The following is a 25,141-nucleotide window of genomic DNA, read 5'->3' on the forward strand; positions in this document are numbered from 1 at the left end:
CCTCCGTCGGCACTCCTCCACGCCAAAATGGCCCTCATGTAGCTGTTCAAAAACGAGCTGGCGCATGCTGTGCGGGATCACGATGCGGTCCAGCTTCAGGAGGACACCATCGACTACTGCCAGATCGTCTCTGACATTGTAGAACTGCGGGCATTGGCCCTTGAGCCACCCGTCCGTCATGTGGCGCATGACATGCTGTAGTAGGGGGTCAGCCGTAGTCTCGCAGCGAATGTGGATAAGGCGTTCATCCGTGTCCGGCAGATTGGAGGCCGTGAAGGCCACATGGGCGTCAACCTGGCAGACAAACCCCTCTGGGTCACACGGGGTGTTGACTGCCCTGGACAGAGCGCCGGCTATGATCAGGTCCTTGCCCGGGGTGTATAGGAGCTGGAAATCGTACCGCCGGAGTTTAAGCAGAATGCGCTGGAGGCGAGGGGACATTCAGGTCTTTTTGTATAATGTTGACCAGCGGGCGATGGTCGGTCTCGACAGTGAATTGGGGGAGGCCGTACACGTAATCATGAAATTTGTCGACCCCAGTCAACAGGCCCAGGCACTCCTTTTCGATCTGCGCGTAGCGCTGTCCGTGGGGGTCATGGCATGTGACACATATGCAAGGGGGGCCCATGATGAGGCCTCATCGCATTGCAGTAGCACTGCCCCAATGCCGGATTGGCTGGCATCCGTTGAAATTTTTGTTTCCTTCGTGGGATCAAAAAATGCCAATACCGGGGCTGTGGTAAGCTTGGTCTTAAGCTCCTCCGATTCACGCTCGTGGGCGGGAAGCCATTGGAAGTCTGTCGTCTTCCTGACCAGGTTCCGGAGAGCTGTGGTATGGGAGGCGAGGGTGGGGATGAACTTCCCAGGAAGTTGACCATGCCCAAAAATCGGAGGACCGCCTTCTTATCCGCTGGCTTCTGCATGGCCGTGATGGCTGTCACCTTGTCCGCATCCGGCCGCACACCCAACCGGGAGATGTGGTCACCTAGGAACTTGAGTTCCGTTTGACCGAAGGAACATTTGGCTCTGTTGAGGCGAAGGCCTTGGTCCCGTATTCATTTGAAAACGCGCTGGAGGCGACTGATATGCTCCTGCATATGGACCAGATGATGATGTCGTCAACATAGACGCGCACACCCTCAATGACCTCCATCATTTGATCCATGATCCGGTGGAATACTTCTGATGCCGATATAATCCCAAACAGCATTCTGTTGTAGCAGTATCTGCCAAACGGGGTATTAAAGGTACACAGCTTTCTGTTGGACCTGTCCAGTTGAATTTGCCAGAATCCTTTCGAGGCGTCAAATTTAGTGAAGATGTTGGCCCGAGCCATCTCGCATGTGATCTCCTCGCGCTTGGGGATAGGGTAATGCTCCCTCATTATGTTGCGATTCAGATCCTTTGGGTCAATGCAGATCTGGAGCTCGCCGGAAGGCTTCTTTACGCACACCATGGAACTGACCCAGTCGGTTGGTTCCGTCACTCTGGAGAGCACTCCTTGGTCCTGGAGGTCCTGCAGCTGCTGCTTGAGGCGGTCCTTGAGGGGTGCTGGGACTCTGCGAGGGGCATGAACCACAGGTGTGAGCAGGATTTTGTAAGTGTATGGAAGCATGCCCATGCCTTCAAAAACGTTTCAGTGCTGGTCGATGATGGCATTGAGTTGCGCCCTGAAGTCCGCATCCTGGAAGGCAGACGTTTCCTCTGGAGAGAGATAGTGTACTCGTTGAACGAGGTTTAGGAGTTTGCACGCCTGTGCGTCTAGCAGAGAGTACTTCGAGGAGCCCACGATCTCGAAGGGAAGGATGGCTTTTTGTGAGTTGTGCGTCACTTCGAGTTGGCATGAACCGGTAGCAGGAATGACGTTGCCATAGTAGTCCACTAGTTAGCAGGTCGACGGAAGAATGGTTTCTTTAACCCCAAGGGTCTGAAAGGCTGACCACGCTAGGAGATTAGCGGAAGCACCAGTGTCCAGGCGGAATCGTATCTAGGATCGATTGACAGTCAGGGTGGCACACCACTCGCGTCTGGATTAATGCTGTGCACCAACTGGTGGTTTTGATTTGGGGACAGCCTGTTCTTTGTTATAACAGCGACTCAAAAAGGCTCCCTCGGGTCCTCGGTGTCACTGGTCTGCGGGAAGTCAGAATCGGACTCGTTTTGGGTGTAGGAAACTGCTTGTTGCAGGGTTCTTTGGAGGTTTATTTCATTTCCTGGTTCAATTTGAGGCATTGTGCTGTCATTCCAGGTGAAGGAAGGTTGTTTTGCAGCTTTAAAAGATTTTTTCTTTGATTTGGGACGTTTCCCCTTTAAATGGGCGTGGTCCGGGGCCTCTGATGTCATGACGCGCGTGACGTAGCACGTAGGAGGCGTTTGCACATGCGCAGATCACGGTTCCTTTACTGATGGCCGTTTTCGTGATTGCGCATGCGTGGCGTCGCGCAACTGCTCAAGTGCAGTCCCTTTAGAAAGATGGCCGCCGACCAAAATCGTTCTCTGCTCTGGGATTTCAGCTTTGAGGTGAGTACTGTTGCTTCTTTTACCTTTTCTTGCTGGTTGGAGTGTGTTTTCCTCACAGTATTTGCAGAATTTGTCCAGGACTGCCTGGAAGTCGCTCCTGTTTTGCCCCTTGGAGAACTTGAATTTTAAAAAGATTTCTTCTGCTCTGGCACTGGCGATGGTGAGGAGAAGCTCTGTTTTTTCAGGATCGGCCAGGTCTTCTAGTTCGGCTGCCAGCAGGAAGATTTCAAACTTTTGCCGGAATGCCCGCCAGTTTTCACGAAGATCGCCGTGGCACTGGAGCTGCTGCGGAACCCGGATCTTGAACACCTTGCCTGGGTATCGTTGCTGGTTGTCACTGTACGCTGAGGAATGGCTATCTGGACTGAACCAGTTCACTCCTGGCATCATGATGTGTTGGGTGTTCTGGATCACAAACAGGTCACCAACACTTGAAGTGGTGCAACTCTGTTTTATTATAAGGTTAACACTGAACTGTGGGTAAATGCAATACCAGCTTTAACTGTTGACCCTTGCCTAGTCCTAACCAGGTGATGCACTCAGCACATGGTGAATGTCTGTGTTGCAGGCTGTGAGCTCTGTGCTCCGAGCTGGCTGCTACTAGAATGAGCGGGAACTCTCCTGTCCCCTGTCTTTATAGTACGTGAGCTCTCACTGGTGATTGGCTGCGGTGTTGTGTATGCTGATTGGTCCCACTGCATGTCCATCAGTGTGTGTGCGCGTGTGTCTGCACCATAATATACTGGTGTATATTATGGCAGTTTCTCTTCAATACAATGTGCCAATAGTAAATCAATTTCTTTGTTTAAACAATGGAGAGAAGCCCACCTTTATTATACCCTTAAAGCACGTTAAGGATTGTTTCCCTTTGAGCAATTTCACCAATCAGTTTTCTAATTTATTAGGGACACAATAGCCTTCAAACTCATTCGGTCAACATTGTTTCTTTTGTTAAATCAATAACTTTTTCTAAGAGCTGTTCATATGCCAGTCATCCAATCAGACTTCTACTTCCTTATCAAATTATTTCACCACAGAAGAATTCACTGTGCCTACAAAACATACACGTTTCAGCGAAAGAAAGTTTAAAAAAAAAAAAAATTTTATTAAAGGTTTTCATAAAATATCAATAACAAAATGAGAAAGAAAAAAGAACCCAACAGGGTTAAGTACAAAACACAATCTAAAAAAGCAACCCCCCCAAACCCCTCCCCCCGTACCTGAATAATTAATTAACATTAACACCCCGACTTAAGACAACAGGTGTATACACCCCCTCAGACCCTTCCAGTGTAAATAACATAAACACAAATAAAGTAAACCCCACCCCCCCCCCCCACCCCCCGAGCTGCTGCTGCCATTGACCAATGTCTAGCGTTCTGCCAGAAAGTCTAAGAACGGTTGCCACCGCCTAAAGAACCCTTGTACCGACCCTCTCAAGGCGAATTTCACCCTCTCCAATTTAATGAACCCTGCCATATCGCTGATCCAGGATTCTACGCTTCGGGGCCTCGTATCTTTCCACTGAAGGAGAATCCTTCGCCGGGCTACCAGGGATGCAAAGGCCAGAATTCCGGCCTCTTTCGCCTCCTGCACTCCCGGCTCCTCTGCCACCCCAAATATTGTGAGCCCCCAGCCCGGTTTGACCCTGGATCCTACCACCCTCGACACCGTCCTCACTACGCCCTTCCAAAATTCCTCCAGCGCTGGGCATGCCCAGAACATATGGGTGTGATTTGCTGGGCTCCCTGAGCACCTAACACACCTGTCCTCACCCCCAAAGAACCTGCTCATCCTTGTCCCGGGCATGTGTGCCCTGTGCAGCACCTTAAACTGTATGAGGCTTAACCTCGCGCATGAAGAGGAAGAGTTCACCCTCCCTAGGGCATCTGCCCACGTCCCCTCTCCCAACTCCTCCACCCACTCACCTTTCAACTCCACCACCGAGTCCTCCTCCTCCTCCTGCATCACCTGGTAAGTTTCCGAGATCTTCCCCACTCCCACCCACCCCCCCGAGAGCACCCTGTCCTGTACTGTGTGTGGCAGTAGCCGCGGGAATTCCACCACCTGCCGTCTGGCAAACGCCCTTACCTGTAAGTACCTGAAGGTGTTCCCCGGGGGGGAGCCCGTACTTCTCCTCCAGCTCACCCAAGCTCGCGAACTTCCCGTCCACAAACAGGTCCCCCAACTTTCGTATGCCTGCCCTGTGCCACCCCGAAACCCTCCACCTGTTCTTCCTGGGGCGAACCGGTGGTTCCCCCGTAATGGGGTCCACGCCGAGGCCCTAACTTCCCCCCTATGCCGCCTCCACTGCCCCAAAATTTGAGGTCCGCCACCACCACCGGGCTCGTGGTATACCTCCTTGGAGGGAGTGGCAGCGGTGCTGTTGCCAGCGCCCCCAGACTCGTACCCACACAGGACGCCGTCTCCAGCCTCTTCCATGCAGCCCCCTCCCCCTCCATCACCCACTTGCGCACCATTGTCGCATTGGCGGCCCAGTAGTACCCACAGAGGTTGGGCAGCGCCAGCCCCCCCCTATCTCTACTCCGCTCCAGGAACACCCTTCTCACCCTCGGAGTCCCTCGCGCCCACACAAACCCCATTATACTCCTGTTAACCCGTCTGAAAAAAGCCTTCGGGATAAACACGGGGAGGCACTGGAACAGGAACAAAAACCTTGGGAGCACTGTCATTTTGATTGACTGCACCCTACCCGCCAGGGACAGCGGCAACGCGTCCCACCTCTTGAACTCCTCCTCCATTTGCTCCACCAGCCTTGTAAAGTTAAGTCTATGCAGGGCCCCCCAGCTCCTGGCCACCTGGATCCCCAAATATCTGAAACTCCTCTCCGCCCTTTTTATTGGGAGCTCGCCAATCCCCCTCTCCTGGTCCCCTAGCTGAACAACGAACAGCTCGCTCTTCCCCATATTGAGCTTGTACCCCGAAAAGTCCCCGAATTCCCTAAGCATCCTCATTACCTCTGGCATTCCTCCCACCGGGTCCGCCACATACAGCAGCAGGTCATCCACATAAAGCGACACCCTATGCTCCTCCCCACCCCGCACCAACCCCCTCCAGTTCCTCGACTCACTCAGTGCCATAGCCAGGGGCTCAATCGCCAGTGCGAAGAGCAGGGGGAACAGGGGACACCCCTGTCTCGTCCCTCGGTGCAACCGAAAGTACTCGGACCTCCTCCTATTTGTGGCCACACTCGCCATCGGGACCTCATACAACAGCCTAACCAACCTGACAAACTCCTCCCCAAACCCGAACCTCTTCAGCACCTCCCACAGGTACCCCCACTCTACCCTATCGAAGGCTTTCTCAGCGTCCATCGCCACCACTATCTCCGCCTCCCCCTCCCTCGCCGGCATCATGATAACGTTCAAAAGCCTCCGCACATTCGCGTTCAACTGTCTCCCCTTCACAAACCCTGTCTGGTCTTCATGGATGATCTGCGACACACAATCCTCAATCCTCGTGGCTAAGACCTTCGCCAGCACCTTGGCATCTACATTTAGCAAGGAAATCGGTCTGTAAGACCCACATTGCAGGGGATCCTTGTCCCGCTTCAGGATCAAGGAGATCAGTGCCCGAGACATCGTCGGGGGTAAAGCCCCCCCCTCCCTTGCCTCATTAAAGGTCCTAACTAACAGCGGGTCCATATATTTTTTATAGAACTCGACCGGGAAACCGTCCGGCCCCGGTGCCTTCCCCGCCTGCATGCTTCCTATCCCTTTGATCAGCTCCTCCAGCCCAATCGGGGCCCCCAGTCCCGCCACCAGTCCCTCTTCCACCTTTGGAAACCTCAATTGGTCCAGGAAACAGCTCATCCCTACCTCCTCCCGTGGGGGCTCGGATCAGTACAATTCCTCGTAGAAGTCCCTGAAGACCCCATTGATGCCAACCCCACTCCGCACCACGCTCCCTCCCCTGTCCTTAACTCTCCCGATCTCCCTAGCTGCGTCCCGCTTCCGAAGCTGATGCACCAGCATCCGGCTTGCCTTTTCCCCATACTCGTAGAGCGCCCCCTGGGCCTTCCTCCACTGCACCTCCGCCTTCCTGGTGGTCACCAGGTCGAATTAGGCCTGGAGGCTGCGCCTCTTCCTCAACAATCCTTCCTCAGGTTCTTCCGCATACCTCCTGTCTACCCTCACCATCTCCCCCACCAGCCTCTCCCTCTCCCCCCACTCCCTCCGCTCCTTGTGGGCCCTGATGGAGATCAGCTCTCCCCTCACCACCGCCTTCAGTGGCTCCCATACCATCCCCACTCGGACCTACCCGTTGACGTTGGTCTCCAAGTACCTCTCTATACTTCCTCGGACCCGCTCGCTCACCTCCTCGTCCGCCAACAGCCCCACCTCCAAGCGCCACAGCGGGCGCTGGTCCCTCTCCTCCCCCATCTCCAAGACCACCCAATGCGGGGCGTGGTCCGAAATGGCTATTGCCGAATACTCGGTATCCTCTACTCTCGCTATCAGTGCCCTACTCAAAATGAAAAAGTCGATTCGAGAATAAGCCTTATGGACATATGAGAAGAATGAAAATTCCCTAGCCCCCGGCCTTGCAAATCTCCAAGGGTCCACCCCTCCCATTTGGTCCATAAATCCCCTCAACACTCTAGCCGCCGCCGGCTTCCTACCCGTCCTAGACCTGGAGCGATCCAGTACAGGATCCAACACCGTGTTAAAGTCTCCCCCCATTATCAGGCCCCCCACTTCCAAGTCTGGGATCCGATCCAACATACGCCGCATAAAACCCGCATCGTCCCAGTTCGGAGCATACACATTGACCAGTACCACCCTCTCTCCCTGCAACTTACCACTTACCATTATGTACCTACCGCCATTATCTACCACAATGCTCGACGCCTCGAATAACACCTTCTTTCCCACCAAGATCGCCACCCCTCGATTTTTGGCATCTAGCCCCGAGTGAAACACCTGACCTACCCACCCTTTCCTCAGTCTTACCTGGTCTGCCACCTTCAGGTGTGTCTCCTGGAGCATAACCACATCCGCCTTGAGCCCCTTCAGGTGCGCGAACAGGCAGGCCCGCTTAACCGGCCCATTCAGTCCCCTTACATTCCAGGTTATCAGCCGGATTAGGGGGCTACCCACCCCCCTCCCCCACCGACTAGCCATGACCCCTCCTCGGCCAGCCATGCGGCCGCACCCCACACCCGGCCCGTTCCCCACAGCGGCATACCCCCGTCTTGACCCACCCCACTCGCTCCAGCTCCTCCTTGATCTTAGCAGCAGCAACTCGATTCCCCCCCACCCACCCCCCCAACCCCCACCTACCTCCCCGGCTAGGACCCATCCTAGCTGGTTTACTCCCCCCATTGCACTTCCGCAAGTCAGCTGACTCCTGCTGACCCCGGCCACTCCCGCCTCCCCTTCGACTCCTCCCATTGTGTGGCACACCCTCCTCTCCCGCTCCCCATTCACAGGCTCTCCCCCTCCGTTCTAAGCGCGGGAAACAATCCTCGCTTCCCCGCCCCGGTCCCGCCACCCCCAGTCTTCGGCGCGGGAAAAAAATCCCGCGCTCTCCACCTACCAGGCCACGCCACCAACCAAAACAGTGCCCAACCCGCCCCATCCACCATCCCCAACCCGAAAGAGAAAAACACAGAGAAAAAGAAACCCAAAACAATGCAAAGGCCCCCTCCCCGAACCAAAAATAGGCATAACATATCCACCGCAGTCCCCAATCGCCCATCCCGACCCTCAGTCTGTGTCCAGCTTCTCGGCCTGAACAAAGGCCCACACCTCCTCCGGAGACTCAAAATAATGGTGCCGGTCCTTGTAGGTAACCCACAATTGTGCCGGCTGCAACATGCCAAACTTCACCCCCTTCCTGTGCAGCACCGCCTTCGCTCGATTGTACCCGGCCCTCCTCTGCGCCACCTCCGCACTCCAGTCCTGATATATCCGAACCTCCGCGTTCTCCCACCTGCTGCTCCTCTCCTTCTTGGCCCACCTGAGCACACACTCCCGATCGACGAACCGATGGAACCGCACCAGCACCGCCCGCGGAGGCTCGTTAGCCTTGGGCCTCCTCGCCAACACTCTATGGGCCCCTTCCAGCTCCAGGGGCCCCTGGAAGGACCCCGCTCCCATCAGCGAGTTTAACATGGTGACCACATAGGCCCCCACGTCAGGCCCCTCCAGCCCCTCCGGGAGGCCCAGAATCCGCAGATTCTTCCGCCTCGACCGATTCTCCATCTCCTCGAACCGCTCCTGCCATTTCTTGTGGAGCGCCTCGTGCGCCTCCACCTTTACCTCCAGGGCTGAGATCTCGTCCTCATTGTCAGAGATCTTTTGTTGAGCCTCTCGGATCACCACCCCCTGGGCTGTCTGTGTCTCCAGCAGCTTATCAATAGAAACCTTCATCGGCTCTAGCAGGTCCTTTTTAATCTCTCTGAGGGAGCGCTGGATACCCTCCTGTTGCTCCTCCGCCCACTGCCTCCACGCTGCCTGGTCTCCGCCCGCCGCCATTTTGTCCTTCTTCCCTCCCTTCTTCTGGTCCACCACCACCTTTTTTCTCACCCCGCTCCTAGTTAAAGCCATATACTGACGGGGAACTATTATTAACTCCTTCCCACACCGGGAAACGTCAAAAAGGTGCCCTTGGGGGCTCTGAAAAGAGCCCAAAAGTCTCGAGAGAGAATACTTTTGGCAGTGTTTGCTTCACCAATCTGCACCAAAATGTCCGTGGAAACTCCTGAAAAAGGTCTAAGTGTCCGTTCCAGACGGGAGCTGCCGAATGCATAACCTACTCCTCCATGGCCGCCACCGGAAGCCTCGTCCCTGCTTCTTCAGTGGGCCTGGTGAGATCTTTTCACAGTTGTGCCCTCTGCTGTTAGAATTCACTTTTGATAAAGGTCCTCAGGTAAGTTTGCAGCTTTAAGTTTGCCCTTCCCCCGCTTGCATGCTGGAAGGAGCCCTGTTTATCCTGTTTGCAGCCAAAACTTCCACTGCTTCTGCCGGTCCTGGCAGCCAAAAGACACAACACTCCTGGGGGACACCGTCAGGGGAGTGTTGCAGTCCTCTTGCCACACCGGGAAATGTCAAACAAATGCCGTGGGGGCCCTGCAAAAGAGCCCAAAAGTCCGTTCCAAGTGGGAGCTACCGAATATGCGACCTAGCTCTGCATAGCCGCACCCGGAAGTGAGCGAAAGAAAGTTAAAAGACAATTATATGAACATACTTACCAGCATATGAATTAGGAGCAGGGGTAGGCCATTCGGCCCCTCAAGCTTGCTCGTCCATTTGATAAGAACATGGCTGATCTGAGTGTGGCCTCAATTCCACTTTCCTGTCTGCCCCCTTCAACCTTGACTCTCTAGTCAATAAAGATGCTATCTAACTCAACCTTAAATGTGTTCAAACACAAAGCCTCTTCTGCTGTCTGATGAAACAAATTCCAAAGGTTAATGGCCCTTTGAGAGAAAAATGCTCTCCTCATCTTCATCTTAAAAGAGTTTCATGGTTAAATTGTCGTCTCGTTCTAGTCTACTTATTATCAATAATAATTACTGATAATTGTAACATAACTTTATAAAATGGCTGTTTAGTTATATATCTCCTCAGTTACTCTTTCGCTATTGAAGAGATATTGAGCACCATCTTGTTGTGGTGTTGGGGTCTCACTTGTCAACTGCAGAGTCGCCAAGAGACCCATGCTCTTTTTGGGAAGGCCTGACATGAGTGATGGCAACCAGGCAGTGGTGAGGCCACCGGCAAGCATTCCCCTGGAGTCAAGACTCCACTGGCGCATGTCCTGCCTAACGAGAGCTGCTAGCCAATCAGAGGCCTCAGCAGTGCCACCGAGGAGACCTTGGCTGCTGCCGGAAGGACACCCTCAGAGTCCCAGGATCCTGGAGTGACTCAGGCTATGTATGTAATATGAGGTTATTCATGAAGGCCCCACCTTCTCAAACTTGCCCCTCCCCTGAGGAGTAGTGACCCTGAGATTAAATCACCATCAGTCAGCTCTCTCTCAAAAGGAGGGGGGGGTGGTAAAACAGCCTATGGTCCTCTGGGACTTGGATGACTTTCACAATGTAATATGGGCGAGGGGGTCATAGGGAGAAAGAGGCAGGGGTCAGAAGCAAGGGCAGAGGGGTGACTCTCAGCGGGCTATCCCCTTAATGATGTCCAGCCCCTCGATCAAGCATTTGATTGAGAGATTTGATTTAGGGACTCACCCCCACCAAGGCGACAAGCAGCTTGCACAGATTTACCTGCCATGAACGCCACATTGTGAAAGGCCAGTTTGCAGCTGGATTAATAACAGTGGCAGTGCAATGAGACCCATCAGTAATCATTAGTTGGCCTCTTAGGGGCCTCAGTGGTGGCAGGACAAGAAGGGTCTTCCCACAGAGCTCCAGCTCGGAGGAGATGATACCTTCCAATACAGACTGGACAGGCAGAGGATAAGTTGACTGAGCACTGGTGACTTTCCTGTCAGGTGTTCACTGGCAATTGCGGCCTTTCAGAAGAAGATTTCCCCAGGCAGCACGGTGGCGCAGTGGTTAGCATTGCTGCCTCGCGGCGCCGAGGTCCCAGGTTCGATCCCGGCTCTGGGTCACTGTCCGTGTGGAGTTTTCACGTTCTCCCCGTGTTTGCGTGGGTTTTGCCCCCACAACCCAAAGATGTGCAGGCTAGTGGAATTGGCCACAGTAAATTGCCCCTTAATTGGAAAAAATTAATTGGGGGTACTCTAAATTTATTGAAAAAAAGATCTCCCTCCAATTGGATCAGGTGGGAACACATTGCCAGTTGACATTTTTGTCGACTCAATTTCGGCAGAGACAGAAAAGCAGCAGGGTTTGGTAATGCCACCTTCCTGCCCAAGTACATGCTCTTTCCTCCTCCAAGTTCACCACCAGTGAGTGTAGCAGATTCCACCCACAATTCCCAGGTTACTGATTTCCCTACATCTGCAATTGTCAGAAATCAAAATATTTATTCTACTTGTTTTTAGTGAAACAACAGTATCAGTGTAATCCTTTACCTTATTCCAAACTCAATATTGTCTATCTATATTCTACCCATATTTTTAATTTTAATGCTCTTTAATTTTTGGGGTTTGTACAGTAAATGTACTGAGTGCGCAGCCTCTTTAAGTTTTTATTTTAGCACTGTGCATGCTCAATAACCTGAAGGGCTGATTTGTGCACGACAGACACAACAGTGCGGCCTTCAGGGAACATTGTTGCTGGATGATCTGGGGAGTCTTGATTGTGACAAGAGTGCAATCTACCCTGGACCTGTGGAAATCCAGTCTGAGTAGTCACTGAGAGCACCTGCTCATTTGGACTGGCCTCATTCATCGCAAAGTGCAGCCAAGTGCCAGCCCTGGCAAACATGCAGCGATCACCTGTGAGGTGCACCTTTGGGCAACAAATTGTGAGATTCAACAATTGTCAGTTGGCGCCTGACAGGAAAGTCACTAGTGCTCAGTCAGCTTATCCTCTGCCTGTGCAGTCTGTATTGGAGGGTATCATCTCCTCCGAGCTGGAGCTCTATGCTTATCTCCTTTGTCCTGGGAAATGGCAGGTGGCTGAGGCGAAGTCTGCTGCTGCTGCTGGTGTTGCAGTCACTGCTTCTCATTCCTCATTGGAGGTCCAAGGTAGCTGATCTGAAGGTTGATGGCTAGGAAGCACAGTAAACGACAATGTGATGAAAAATGCCCTCCAAGGTTTTGGAAAAAGCACGCTTTCAGACATATCAGTTGAGCTTAGTTTACAGAAGCAGCTGCAAAAAACACATTGCTTCCTTTATGTACCATATTTTCCAGGGCATAAGCAATTATTGGTTATGAAGCAACAACTCTATGTTATCTAGAATTGTCTGTCAGTGTATCAGCAAGTGCATGCTGTGTGATAATTACATTGTTAAGCGCTTTATTAAAGGTAGGTAATGGTAATTGGCTCAACTTCCAAAAGAGTATAAATGGACACAACTGGAACAGTTGCTGTGCAGTAATTATATGGAGTTTGTATCTCTGCCAAGTTGAATGAAGAATAAACTTGCTAAAGGTAAAGGTCAAGCTGCTGTCTTATTTCTCCATCATATACTGACATATAATATTAACATTGTCACTCTCTCCACAGTCAAACGTGAACATTTATTAATACAGGTTACTCCTGCACCACAATCCACAGCCATAAATACAAGACAATGCAATGCCTGATCCCTGTGTTATCTAGGTCCACAACACATTTCTGAGACAATGGACTGGATTCTTTTGCCCCGCCCGCCGCAAGAATGCCAAAGGCGAGATGCCGATAATGGAAAAATCCATTGACATCGGGCGGGATTCTCTGGTCGCTGGGCGAACACGGCCGGAGAATCCCGCCCAATGTCCCTAAATTGAACTCTGTTCCAGTGAATGGATTTTGAGTAGTTAAAAGCTCACCCAGTCATATGTAGGGTGGCTCTGTGGTTAGACAGATTGGATAAGACCTGAAAGGTGCTGGGTTCAAGTCCCAGTTAGGGCCTTACATACAGGTTCAGATAGGATAGGTTAATTAATTTAAGTCAGTGAACTTAGTACAGAGTGAGATCAAATTCAATGATAACTGTAGGGTTGCCACCAGAGGCTGCCGGTTTTACTAATTCTTCAGATAAAAAAATCTCTTCAGATTAAAAACTCACCCATTTTGGCAGTCTCCAAGTTGGATGGTAAAAGTATTATTTTTTAACTACAACCACCCTCATTCCCAACCTTTACCACTTCCCAATGCCTCTGCCATTGAGTACTCTGTGTTCATTTTCTCTTTATTTTATGCATACTTTTGAGTAAACACACACTGCCTCTGATTTGGCTTTCTAACACTTCTTAATTGACTGCACATGAAATAGTTTTCCATGAGCCAGACTGTGTTCAATACCTATATCCTTGTGCAAGTCATGTGCTGTTGCAATTGTGTTTTGCCAAAGGATGAACTACCTATGAGATGGGTGTAGGTGGAAAAGAAAATAGGACCAATGTCAGCATGAACATCTATCAGTTTCTGAGGACCCCTACTCAAACACAAAAAAAAGCTTTGTATCTGAAAAGTTGTAGTGATCTCAACCACCGATTTAAAAAAGCACAACAATTGTGATTTTCAACTAAATTTTATTTACAATAGAGAACTTCATTGACACACATGCATTTTTTACAAATCCATAATGCAGATCAAGTCTAGACTCTTAAGGCTTCACTGAAAATTGGCAAGACTTCTTTTCCAGTAATGTAATGTACAGTAAATTGAAACTTTGAAGACACAATACATGGGGACCCATAAAAAGAACAAAGAAACACAAAAGAAAATCAATCTCAATATCTAAAGCAGCTCATCTAATTATTAAAGAACCAATCTCCCTGATACAGGAACTCATGTCACTTGTTGTGTGCCATACTACAATATAGCAGACAGTAAAGAAAAATGTCCAAGGGCCATTTGAATGCTACGCACATTAAACAGTCCTCAGTGGAAAGCAAAGTAGTGCATTGAAAATGTGGTGAAATCCCCAATGCCCACATAGGTCAGCCAATATTACTGCACCACTGGCTTTATTGCACTCAGAATTTCTTTCCCCTACTTAAAAAAAAAAGGCAACATTAACTCTTCCCCATTTTGGCAATCAGTTCATCACAGATTTTTGTCAGTTCTTCTACTTCCTTATTCTGAAAAGAAATGAGAAACATAATGAATACACACTTTTTGGTGCTTAAGTAGCAGGTTCTGCTACTTTTAAATTACCACACAGATGAAGGCACATGCAAGCACAATAAAAAATAATCTACCCTCTTCACAGCTATTCTTAGAAAATCTATGTCGTTTTCATTACAGAGAGAGAGAAAAAAAAGATCAGGGGCGTCATTCTCCGACCCCCGAGCGGGTCGGTGAATGGCCGTTGGCCGCCGTGAATCCCGCCCCCGCCGGTTGCCGAAGTCTCTGGCACCGGATATTCGGCGGGGGCGGGAATCGGGCCGCGCCGGTTGGCAGGCCCCCCCGCTGGATTCTCCGGCCCGGATGGGCCGAAGTCCCGCCAATAAATTGCCTGTCCCGCCGGCGTGGATTAAACCACCTTTTGAACGGCGGGACAAGGCGGCGTGGGCGGGCTCCGGGGGTCCTGGGGGGGGGGCGCGGGGAGATCTGGCCCCAGGGGGTGCCCCCACGGTGGCCTGGCCCGCGATCGGGTCCCACCGATCCGCGGGCGGGCCTGTGCCGTGGGGCACTCTTTCCCTTCCGCCTCCGCCACGGTCTCCACCATGGCGGAGGCGGAAGAGACTCCCTCCACTGCGCATGCGCAGGAAACTGTCAGCGGCCGCTGACGCTCCCGCGCATGCGCCGCCCGGAGATGTCATTTCCGCGCCAGCTGGCGGGGCAACAAAGGCCGTTTCCGCCAGCTGGCGGGGCGGAAATTCCTCCGGGGTCGGCCTAGCCCCTCAATGTTGGGGCTCGGCCCCCAAAGATGCGGAGCATTCCGCACCTTTGGGGCGGCGAGATGCCCGTCTGATTGGCACCGTTTCGGGCGCCAGTCGGCGGACATCGCGCCGTTTCGGGAGAATTTCACCCCAAAATATCTTTGCACTTGAGTGCCCTATTTCCCAGAGCATCCAAAAATAGCGGACGGAATTCTCCCCCAACCCCCCCCCCACCCCACGCCGGGTGGGAGAATCGCCGGGGTGCCGCGCGTGTCCCGCCACACCACCCCGACGCCCGCACGCGATTCTCCCACCCCTCCCAAACCGGCGCGGCGAGCATCACGGCTGGCCGCTGGGAGAATCGCCGCTCCCCATTTGCAACTGGCGAGTGGCGATTCTCCGGCCCAGATGCGCCGAGCGGCCTGCCCAATACGACGGGTTCCCGCGGGCGCTGTCCACACCTGGTCGCTGCCGGTGGGAACAACGCAGGAACGCTGGGGGGGGCGGCCTGTGGGGGTGGTAGGGGGGTTCCTGCACTGGGGGGGGCCTCAAATGGGGTCTGGCCTGCGATCGGTGCCCACCGATTGGCGGGCTGGCCTCTCTGAAGGAGGACCTCCTTTCCTCCGCCGCCCCGCAAGATCCGTCCGACATCTTCTTGCGGGGCGGCCTCGGGGAGGACAGCAGCCACGCATGCGCAGGTGACGTCATTTACGCGGCGCCGCTTTCACGGGGGCGGGAGAATAGGGGGCTGGGAGCGGGCTCTGACGCCGGAGTGAAACACTCCCGTTTTCACTCCGGCGTCGGCACTTAGACTCCCAATGGGAGAATTGCGTCCAGCGTCCCCAGAGCACCCAAAAATAGGGGTCCCACAGCTCTTGGAATGTGTTATATCTGTTCCATGGTTTCTGCTTGAAGTAGAGATTCACAGGGTTCCATGAATAAGTCAGGTGAATGATTAATTTAAAGAAACAAAACAAAATGGAGACTCCTGATCTACGGGCACCCGGTGTGGAGAGGGGCAGGAAGGGAGGAGGGCCTCCTTGTGAACCTGCTGCTGAGCCTGGCCAACTTGCCATAAACAGGCCCAGGCAGCGCACAACTGAGGCGATGGCCCAGCAAGACTGTCTGCCCCTTTACTGCGGCCAAATTCGCGGCTGGGTGTCTCTGGAGAGGGAGCATGCTTTTTCTCGGGTACCATCGAGGCCTTCTGTGTCCGGTGATGTTTGATGTTTTAAATTTCATTTGCAATTTGTTTTTGTTTAAGCCAGTATCCCTTTAAGGGGTTGCCCCTTTTGCTTTGTCCTTCAGTTTATTTAATTTAGTTTAATTGTTTTCCATTAAAATAGTTGGAGACTCCTTGAAAACATCTCCCTATTAAGCCAGTTCCTCTAGGATTTCTGACTGTTCTATATTAGCCATATTTTAGTAGAGACTTTCACCCCAGACAGTACTGCAGTAGGCTCTAGACCCACACGAGGGTGAGATTTTCCAGCCATTGTCACGAGCGTGATCTTCTGGTCCTGCAGATCTCCCTGCTGCGGGGTTCCCCGGTGGTGGAGGGCGCGAACAATGGGAAACCCCATTGGCAGCAGTGGGACTGGACCAGGAGATCCCACCGCCGACAATGGTGGTCCTCCACTGCCACAAAACAAGCCGGGGAGGGTCGGGGGGGGGGGGGGGGGGGGGGGGGCACCCGAGATTCACTTAGGTTCACTTAGATGAGGTTCTATAATTGGGTTTTGTTTAGGTTGGGCTTACTTGCTTTTTCAGTTACAATGTTATTTCCTTCCAATCATAAGTTTGCACAAGTGTAGACGATTAGGGCATAATGGAGGAGAGGATTTTTCAATTTTGCTTTAACCGGAACATTGCAATAAAATAAGATGCACTTCAACCCTACTTACTCTCTAAGTTTGATGATTAAAGTTAACGTCACAGATTTTATAAAATAACGTCCTTTTGAGCTGCATGCTACAAGAACAATTACACCTATGTCATTAGATCAGTAATTGGATCCCTGCCCCGTGTACTCAGCTTCCCAAAGTGAAACTGAGGAGCTCTGAAAATGCAGTTTTTGAAAAAAAGGACCAATGCTGACATTTCCTTTCACACGCAACTTTGTGAACGCACACCATTGCGTGGTTAACGCTGCTACCTCACAGCGCCAGAGACCCAGGTTCAGTTCTGGCCGTGGGTATGCGTGTGTGGAGTTTGCACGTTCTCCCCCGTGTCTGCGTGAGTTTCCTCCTGGGGGTTCCAGTTTCCTCCCACAGTCCAAAGATGTGCAGGTTTGGTGGGTTGGCCATGATCAATGCATGGGGCTGCAGGGATAGGGTGGGGAAGTGGGCCTAGGTCGGGTGCTCTTTCGGAGGGTCGGAGCAGATCCGACGGGCCAAATGGCCTCCTTCTGCACTGTAGGGATCTATGATTCCATGCCAGGAATGCAGGAACAAGTGGAGCTGAAAACTGACTATAGATTGATGGGCTGTTAGTCAGGGTAACTATACATATCAGCTCACTATATTCATTTTTAAGTAACATTGAACACTTCTCAGATCCCTTTCCACCCTATAACATTACCTATAGATTACAGAGTAAACCAAGAATAGAAATGTAATGTGGCAATGCAAATGGGGCTGCCTATATGTCAGAATATGTCACTCCTAATACATATTGAATTACCTTCTGTTCTAAGGTTGTCTCCAGTGACTCGACTTTCATCTGTTCTTTCCGTAAACTGGCCTGAAAGGCTACCTGCTCGGATTTGGACTTGCCTCGAACTTGAGCAATCTCGGAATTAGCCCTGAAATTCAAATGTTTTTTCATTGAATGTATGTGTCAATGTCAATGTGTTAAAGAAAACAATATGTGTTCATCAAATGCCAACTCCAAGTCATTTCTATACAGACAATACGTAAGTATTTCCTGAGTTATCTCTACACTTGTAGAGATAACTCAGGAAAATAAAGGGTTAAATGGGAGTATAAAAGCAAAAGCATGTGCTCATCTTCTCCAGCTTTTAATGCAAGTTGATTCCCATTATTAATTTAAAGCTTATGCAGCAGGGATAAGAATTTATTGCAATTTGTGAAATTATAAACATTGTAGTTTGCAGTGGGCGACGAGGCTACGAGTTGCACGTCACTATTTCTGTGCACTGTGGTATCTATGCACTAAGTGGTCTGAATACAAGAGATCCAATTGTAGCCCCACAATTAGTCTCATTTTACAAAATAGGGGGTCAGTTAGCGGGACGGCTGGTTTGTGATGTGGAGCGAGGCCAACAGCATGGGTTCAATTCCCGTACCGGCTGAAGTTACTCATGAAGGCCCCGCCTTGTCAACCTTGCCCCTCACCTAAGGTGTGGTGACCCTCAGGTTAAATCATCACCAGCGGCCTCTGGGGCTGTGGCGACATTTATATTTGCATTTTTTTATACAAAATACCCATCACACTTGTTTTCAGTGACATACCGAGAATGAGAGGCCGCCTCAAGGTGGAGATGGCCTCTGAAGAATTCTTCAAAGGTGACAAATAAAAAATGGCACCAGCTGCCATTTCTCAGGGGCAGCCTTGGCCGCAGCTCTGACTCTTCAGTGACCACTGCGGTGGGGGTAGGGGTGGAGGGGGGGATGTCAAGATAATTGACGTGTTTATTTCCCTCCCACTCCTTGATCTGCTTTCAGCCCAGTAACCCTGTTTCTATCTCCACAGACACTGCCTAACCTGCGTATTTCCAGCACTTTTGTGATTTTATTTCAGAAGGTGAGCATTTACTTGTCAAGCTTCTCCTCTGCATGGATTTTGAGAGCGTGGTACCGTTGTTCTTCTTTCTTTACTCGGGCAAGATACTCTTGGGCACATTTCTTCAACACTTCCTCATTCTGCCAAAAAGAAGGTAACTGCCTTGAAGATCAGAATAGATACAAGAAAATACATTTCCTAAAAGTAGACTTTTAGGCAGACCTTGAAAATTAACTCCTTTCAGAACCACTCCAGAATCCATATTTTGGATGTTGCTGAGTGACATGGTCGTTCAGAGGAAATATATCCTTTGGTCAGAAATCGCAAGCAATGTAATTCGCCTGCAGGAAAGCAAAACATCTCAACTTTGGTATCAGATCTGATGGTTTGCAACCGCCAAAGTAAAGATTTCAAGCAAATACAAACTTAGGCATTCATAATGGCCTGGATTTTTCCTACAGCAGTGAAACAATCCTACAGCAAAACTAAGGTTCTGGTCATTGACTTCAGGAAGTGAAGTATCGTACACACCCCTGTCTGCATCAATGGTGCCAAGGTAGAGATGGTTGACAGCTTCAAATTACTAGGTGTGTACATCACCAACAATCTTTCCTGGTCCACCCATGTCAATGCTATGACAAAGAAAGCACAACAGCATCTATACTTCCTCAGAAAAACAAGGAAATTAGACATGTCCAGATTGACTCTTACCAATTTTTACAAACACACCATCCTATCTGGCTGATTCACAGCCAGGTATGGTAACTGCTCAGCCCAAGACCCTAAGAAACTACAGAGAGTCGTGAACGCAGCCCAATTCATCACCTGCCTCCCATCCATTGACTTGGTCTACACCTCCCCCTGTCTTGGGAAAGCGGGTAGCATAATCAAAGAACCTCCCACCCTGGTTATTCACTCTTCCGACCTCTTCCATCAGGCAGGAGATACAAAACTCTGAGAACACGCACTAACAGATTCAAAAACAACTTCTTCCCCACTGTTACCAGATTCCTGAATTACCCTCTTATGGACTGAACTGTTCTCTCCATGCATCTTCTCTACTGAGTAGTACTACACTCCATATGCTTCACCCAATGTCTCTGTCTATGTATTTACATTGTATATTTATCGTATGTCCTATGTATGGAACGATCTGTCTGGACGGTACGCAGAACAATATTTTTCACCTCGGTAACGTGACAATAAATCCAAATCCAAATGGCACTTGTCATTCATTACTCCAACACTTGCCCAAAGAATTTCTGCTGACTTTTACAATGTAACTTATGGTTATTGGACAGACAAAATAGCGTGGCATCCTTCAGAGGGAATCTGGGACCTGTAGGAACAGGGAAAGCTACAGCATGTCCTTCCAGCCAATCAGATTAAATAATCCTTACAGAGATGCACTGGATGAGATTTTAACTCATTCAAAAGCCAGCCATCTGGCTTTTTGTAGATAAAATCAGTCCTGTGCTGGTGAAACCAGGAAGTACTGGAATATTTAATTCAAAGTCAAATCATCTACAGAAAACAAAATAAAGAGAGGGAAAGAAAACCGGGTTAAGAGAGAGATAGTTGGGCAGGATTGAATCCCACCCCCGCCGGCCACTGAAATCTCTGGCACCGGATATTCGGCGGAGGCGGGAATCGCGCCGCGCCGGTCGGCGGCCCCCCCCCCCCACCGGTGATTCTCCGGCCAGGGATGGGCTGAAATCCCGCTGCTGTCATGCCAGTCCTACCGGCATGAATCAAACCACCTACCTTCCCGGTAGGACTGGCCGCGTGGGTTGGGCTCCAGGGTCCTGGGGGATTGGGGGCGATCTGGCCCCAGGGGGTGCCCCCAGAGTGGCCTGGCCTGCGATCGGGGCCCACCGATCCGCGGGCGAGCCTGTGCCGTGGGGGCATTCTTTTCCCTCCGCCTCGGCCATCACCTTCACCATGGCCGATGAAGAAGAGACCCCCCACCCCCTGCACATGCGCGGGGATGCGTCAGCAGCCGCTGACGCTCCCGCGCATGCGCGGACTTCCACCGGCCAGCGAAGTCCTTTCGGCCCCGGCTGGCGTGGCACGAAAGGCCTTCCATGCCAGCCAGTGGAGCTGAAACCACTCCGGCGCGGGCCTAGCCCCTCACGGTGAGGGCTTGGCCCCTAAAGGTGCGGAGAAATCCGCATCTTTGGGGCTGCCCGACCCCGGAGTGGTTCCCGTCACTCCATCCCGCCGGGTAGGGGAGAATCCCGGCCCATGATAAACAGACTTTTTTATAACTTCAATTTTGTAAACTCTGGTGGAGTTTGCTCTTCTAAAAGTAAAGTTTCAGTGCCAGAAAGGGTGTTTTGTTGCAATTTGCTCATCATTAAAAAAACTCACTTGCACTTGAATGGACAAGCCCCAACATAGTCTATTGCATTTAGTGGTTAACTAGTGGATAAGTATTACAACTGCAGGCCCGCCATGTATTTGAATGCGGAGTCTCTCAGCAGAATAGTGTTGTACTGAATCTTCTGGGAGCCAATAACAATTTCTGATTTCATATATGCATGTGCAAACATTGGAAATTGCTATGAGATTGTTTGTTCTAAAGAGAGAGCAAGAGCGAGGGAGAGAGAAAGAGAGTCGCCTTACAGTATCTCTGTTTTTACTATCAAGACTTCACTGCAGAGGAGCAGATTTCTTCTTTTCCTTTTTATTTCTTATTTTGCTCTTAATTTTCATTGGCAGGTCCAGGCTTCAATTATTTCCATCGGAAGGCCTCTAGCTTAACCTGGGGCCAAGAGCCTGGAGGCACCCCCACGTCACTGCCTAGTACACCCTCACTGCCAGCAGTGGAAAGAGAGAGAGGGCGACGGGCAGGTAACTAACAGATTCTCTCAGCAAAGAAAAGCACTGTGTCTTGGTTTTGGCTTCACCTACTGGCTTGGATCCTATTAACATCCACTCCAGAAATTAGACTGGCACTCCACTGCGGTGCTAAGGGGATGCTGCAGTATTGGAGGTGCCATCTCATTGTTGAGGTGTTGAATCAAGGCAAAGTCTCCTCTCCCAGGTGGGGGTAAAAAGGTTCTAATGCACGATTTTGAAGAACAGGGGGGTTATCCAGAGTGGCCTGGCCAATATTTATCCCTCCTCGACGAACATCACTAAAATAACAGGTTATATAGTCACATCACATTGCTGTTTGCAGAATCTTGCGAATCAGCTGCCCTGTTTTCAGCATTATAACAGTGACAACACGATCAGAGTACTTCATAAGCTGCAAAGTGCCTCAATATGATAAGCATTGATAGCCACAATATGATAAGCATTGATAGCCTGCAAATCCAGGCTACTAATATCATGGGCGGGATTCTCCGACCCCCCGCCGGGTCGGAGAATTGCCAGGGGGCGGCATGAATCCCGCCCCCGCCGGCCGCCGAATTCTCCGGCACCGAAAATTCGGCGGGGGCAGGAATCGCCACCAGTCGGCGGCCCCCCGCCCCCCCGGCGATTCTCCGGCCCGCGATGGGCCGAAGTCCCGCTGCTGTCATGCCAGTCTTGCCGGCGTGAATCAAACCACCTACCTTACCGGCGGGACTGGTGGCGCGGGCGGGCTCAGGGGTCCTGGGGGGGCGCGGGGCGATCTGGCCCCGGGGGTACCTCCACGGTGGCCACCTCCACGGTGGCCTGGCCCGCAATCAGTTCCCACTGATCCGCGGGCGGGTCTGTGCCATGGGGGCACTCTTTTCCTTCCGCCTCGGCCATAGCCTCCGCGATGGCCGATGCGGAAGTGACACCCCCCGCGCATGCGCGGGGACGACGTCAGCAGCCGCTGATGCTCCCGCGCATGCGCAGTCCCTTCGGCCCCGGCTGGCGTGGCACCAAAGGCCTTTCCCGCCGGCCGGTGGCGCTCCAACCATTCCGGCGTGGGCCTAGCTCCTTAAGGTGAGGGCATGGCCACTAAAGGTTCGGAGAAATCCGCACCTTTGGGGCGGCCTGACGCCGGAGTGGTTCCCGCCACTCCATTCCGCCTGGACCCCTCGCCCCGCCGGGTAGGGGAGAATCCCGGCCCAGATATTTGGATGAAATATGTTGGGCGGGGTTCTCCGTTTCTGAGACCAATGGCCGGGATTCTCCCCTAACCGGCAGGGCGGGCCGTACCGACGCAGAGGAGTGGCGTGAACCACTCCAATGCCAGTCCGCCCGAAAGGCGCGGAATCCTTCGCACCTTCAGGGGCTAGGCCGGCGCCAGCGGGGTTGGCGCCACGACAACCGCCGCTGAAGGTTTTGGCGCCACGCCAACCAGCACCAGACGAGTTGGCGCAGGCGCAGCGTGTGCTGGCGTGATCCCAGCGCATGCGCAGGGGCGTTCTTCTCTGCACGGCCATGGCGGACGTTTACAGCGGCTGGCTTGGAGGGAAAGAGAGCCCCCACAACACAGGCCCGCCCGCGGATCGGTGGGCCCCGATCACGGGCCAGGCCACCCTGGGCCCCCCCCCAGGTCTAGATCCCCCCGGCCCCCCCCCCCCCCCCCCCCGGCCCCCCAGAGGACTCCAGAGGCCGCCCGCAGAGCCAGGTCCCGCCGGTAAGGACCTTGTTTGATTTAAGTCGGCGGGACTGGCCGAATACTGGCGGCCACTTGGCCCATCGCGGAGCGGATAATCACCGAGGAGGGGTGGGGCCTCTACCAACGGCCCCCGACTGGCGCTATGCGATTCCTGCACCCGCCGTAAAACCGGTGCCAGAGAATCCTGGAGCCGACGTCGGGGCGGCGGGGCGGGATTCATGCCGCCCCCCCGGCGACTTTCTGGCCCAGCGGGGGGGTCGGAGAATCCCACCCCAAGTGTTGACACCGACGCAGAATTCGTGGACTTTCACGACAGCAAAACTGCCGCCGAACCTGGACTGACTCGGCGGCTGTCGAGGGGCTAGCACAGGCGCCACGTGGAAAACAATGCCGGATTCGCTGGGTCCGTGATTGACACTTGGGAGGCTGACAAGCTGCAGCGACACATACAAATTGCAGTCCCCCCACTCATCCCAGTCAACAGGATGGCACTGGTTATGCTGGCACGCGCCCATACAGCTGATGGGTCGGCTAGAGCCAGAGGGCACCACCTAGAGGGTTGGCCTGGTGGAAACCTATACAACCCATGGCCCGAAGTTCGCAGTGGGCTGTCAGCGGTGTGCACAGCTGAATGGCTGCCTTTCCGGCTGAGGCAATGGTGTTCCTTGCCCGTCCACCCTGACCCCACAGTCCATCTCCTGGCCACCAGCTGCTACTTCCCCCTCCCTGCCCTGGCAGAAGCCCCCCGGCCAGCAGCACAATTGTCTATGGCGATGTTGGACACTTTCTGTAACCTCTCTCTCCCTCAGCAGCCACGATGATGGTTTCACGATTTTTAAAAGCACAAGTGAACCCCGCTATCGGGAACTCGGCCCATTGGAGGCGGAGAATCACGGAGGCCCTGGAGAATACCGGGTCCGACCCGCTAATGATATGCAAAGTGTGTTTACTGTATGTCCGTTCTGGATCGCATTGACGCAGCTGTCGAGGTGACAGAGAATTGCGATTTGGCGTCAAATCGACGCCCGCCACAATTTTGGCGTCGGAACCTATTCTCCGTTTAATCGTTTTTCACGATTTTGGTGTCAGCTAACGGAGAATTCCGCAATTGTGTTTGAAGTGATTTCCTCTGACTTCTACAAACTAAGACGTTTTTCTCCAGGTTTCTGTAATGTATACAAACAGCCTTCTATATTACCTGCAATTCTAGGTAAAGTGGAACCATCAGCATGACAATCTAATCTTGAATTTTTATTTTAAGATACAATGTACTCAGTCTGCTGTACTGTATTTCTTCCACTTGCAATAGTCAACAATGTGATTGTGGATAGCATCATATGCTGCCATTGCAGCATCAATCCACATCACAGACATTGGCCTGAAGATAAATACCACCAATATTGTATGTACCTGGAACAGTGCAGTGGGAAGAGACGATAAATAAAAAGTTCCATCTTAAAATGTTTTGTTTGTAGGTTGTAGGGTTCTGCTGTTTGAAGAACCCTTCATTCTTTTTTGAAATATCCTGTTGCAGCAACAATTGCCACCTTGATGCTTAACTGGAAATACATGTTTCTTTCCTGGGACTGGATGGGAAAAATCCATCCTTCAATGAACCTACCTTTCGGAACCCTTCCAACACCTCCTTCATCTTCTCGTATCTCCTGAAGAGATCTGCTAGGGATTTCTCTACAGAGTTCAGATCAGACAAAGCCTGTTCCTTTTCCATTATTAGCTGTTGTACTGTGTGATGGGACATGGACTTCTCTTTGTGATCATCCTCTGTAGATAAGAAAATCCAGGTTAGAAGTTATGCTAATTCTAAAGTCCATCTCCATAAATTTTTAGTAACATAAACAGTGAGTGACAAATGTGCAGAATTTTATTTGCCCCTTGTTCCAAAAG

General features: G+C 51.8%; 1 protein-coding gene and 1 long non-coding RNA gene across 3 annotated transcripts in view; one reads left to right on the forward strand and one right to left on the reverse strand.

Moving 5' to 3' along the window:
* Positions 1-25,141, forward strand: part of LOC140393174 (uncharacterized) — a 42,690-nt gene that overhangs the window by 5,228 nt on the left and 12,321 nt on the right. The window contains exons 2-3 of the long non-coding RNA XR_011935512.1: positions 18,664-18,714; positions 21,415-21,546. This is a non-coding gene — a long non-coding RNA (uncharacterized lncRNA). The remainder of the gene's footprint in view (positions 1-18,663; positions 18,715-21,414; positions 21,547-25,141) is intronic.
* LOC140393173 (uncharacterized) overlaps positions 13,634-25,141 on the reverse strand; it is a 384,488-nt gene continuing 372,980 nt past the window's right edge. For both annotated transcript variants that reach the window (XM_072479311.1, XM_072479313.1), the window contains 4 exons: positions 24,858-25,018; positions 18,727-18,833; positions 17,632-17,752; positions 13,634-14,205 (listed from right to left, as the gene is read on the reverse strand). In XM_072479311.1, coding sequence (XP_072335412.1) covers positions 14,140-14,205; positions 17,632-17,752; positions 18,727-18,833; positions 24,858-25,018 — 455 coding nt within the window. In that variant the 3' untranslated portion in view covers positions 13,634-14,139. The remainder of the gene's footprint in view (positions 14,206-17,631; positions 17,753-18,726; positions 18,834-24,857; positions 25,019-25,141) is intronic.

This window comes from Scyliorhinus torazame, chromosome 16, assembly GCF_047496885.1.
Source record: "Scyliorhinus torazame isolate Kashiwa2021f chromosome 16, sScyTor2.1, whole genome shotgun sequence".
NCBI classification, from domain to species: Eukaryota; Metazoa; Chordata; class Chondrichthyes; order Carcharhiniformes; family Scyliorhinidae; genus Scyliorhinus; species Scyliorhinus torazame.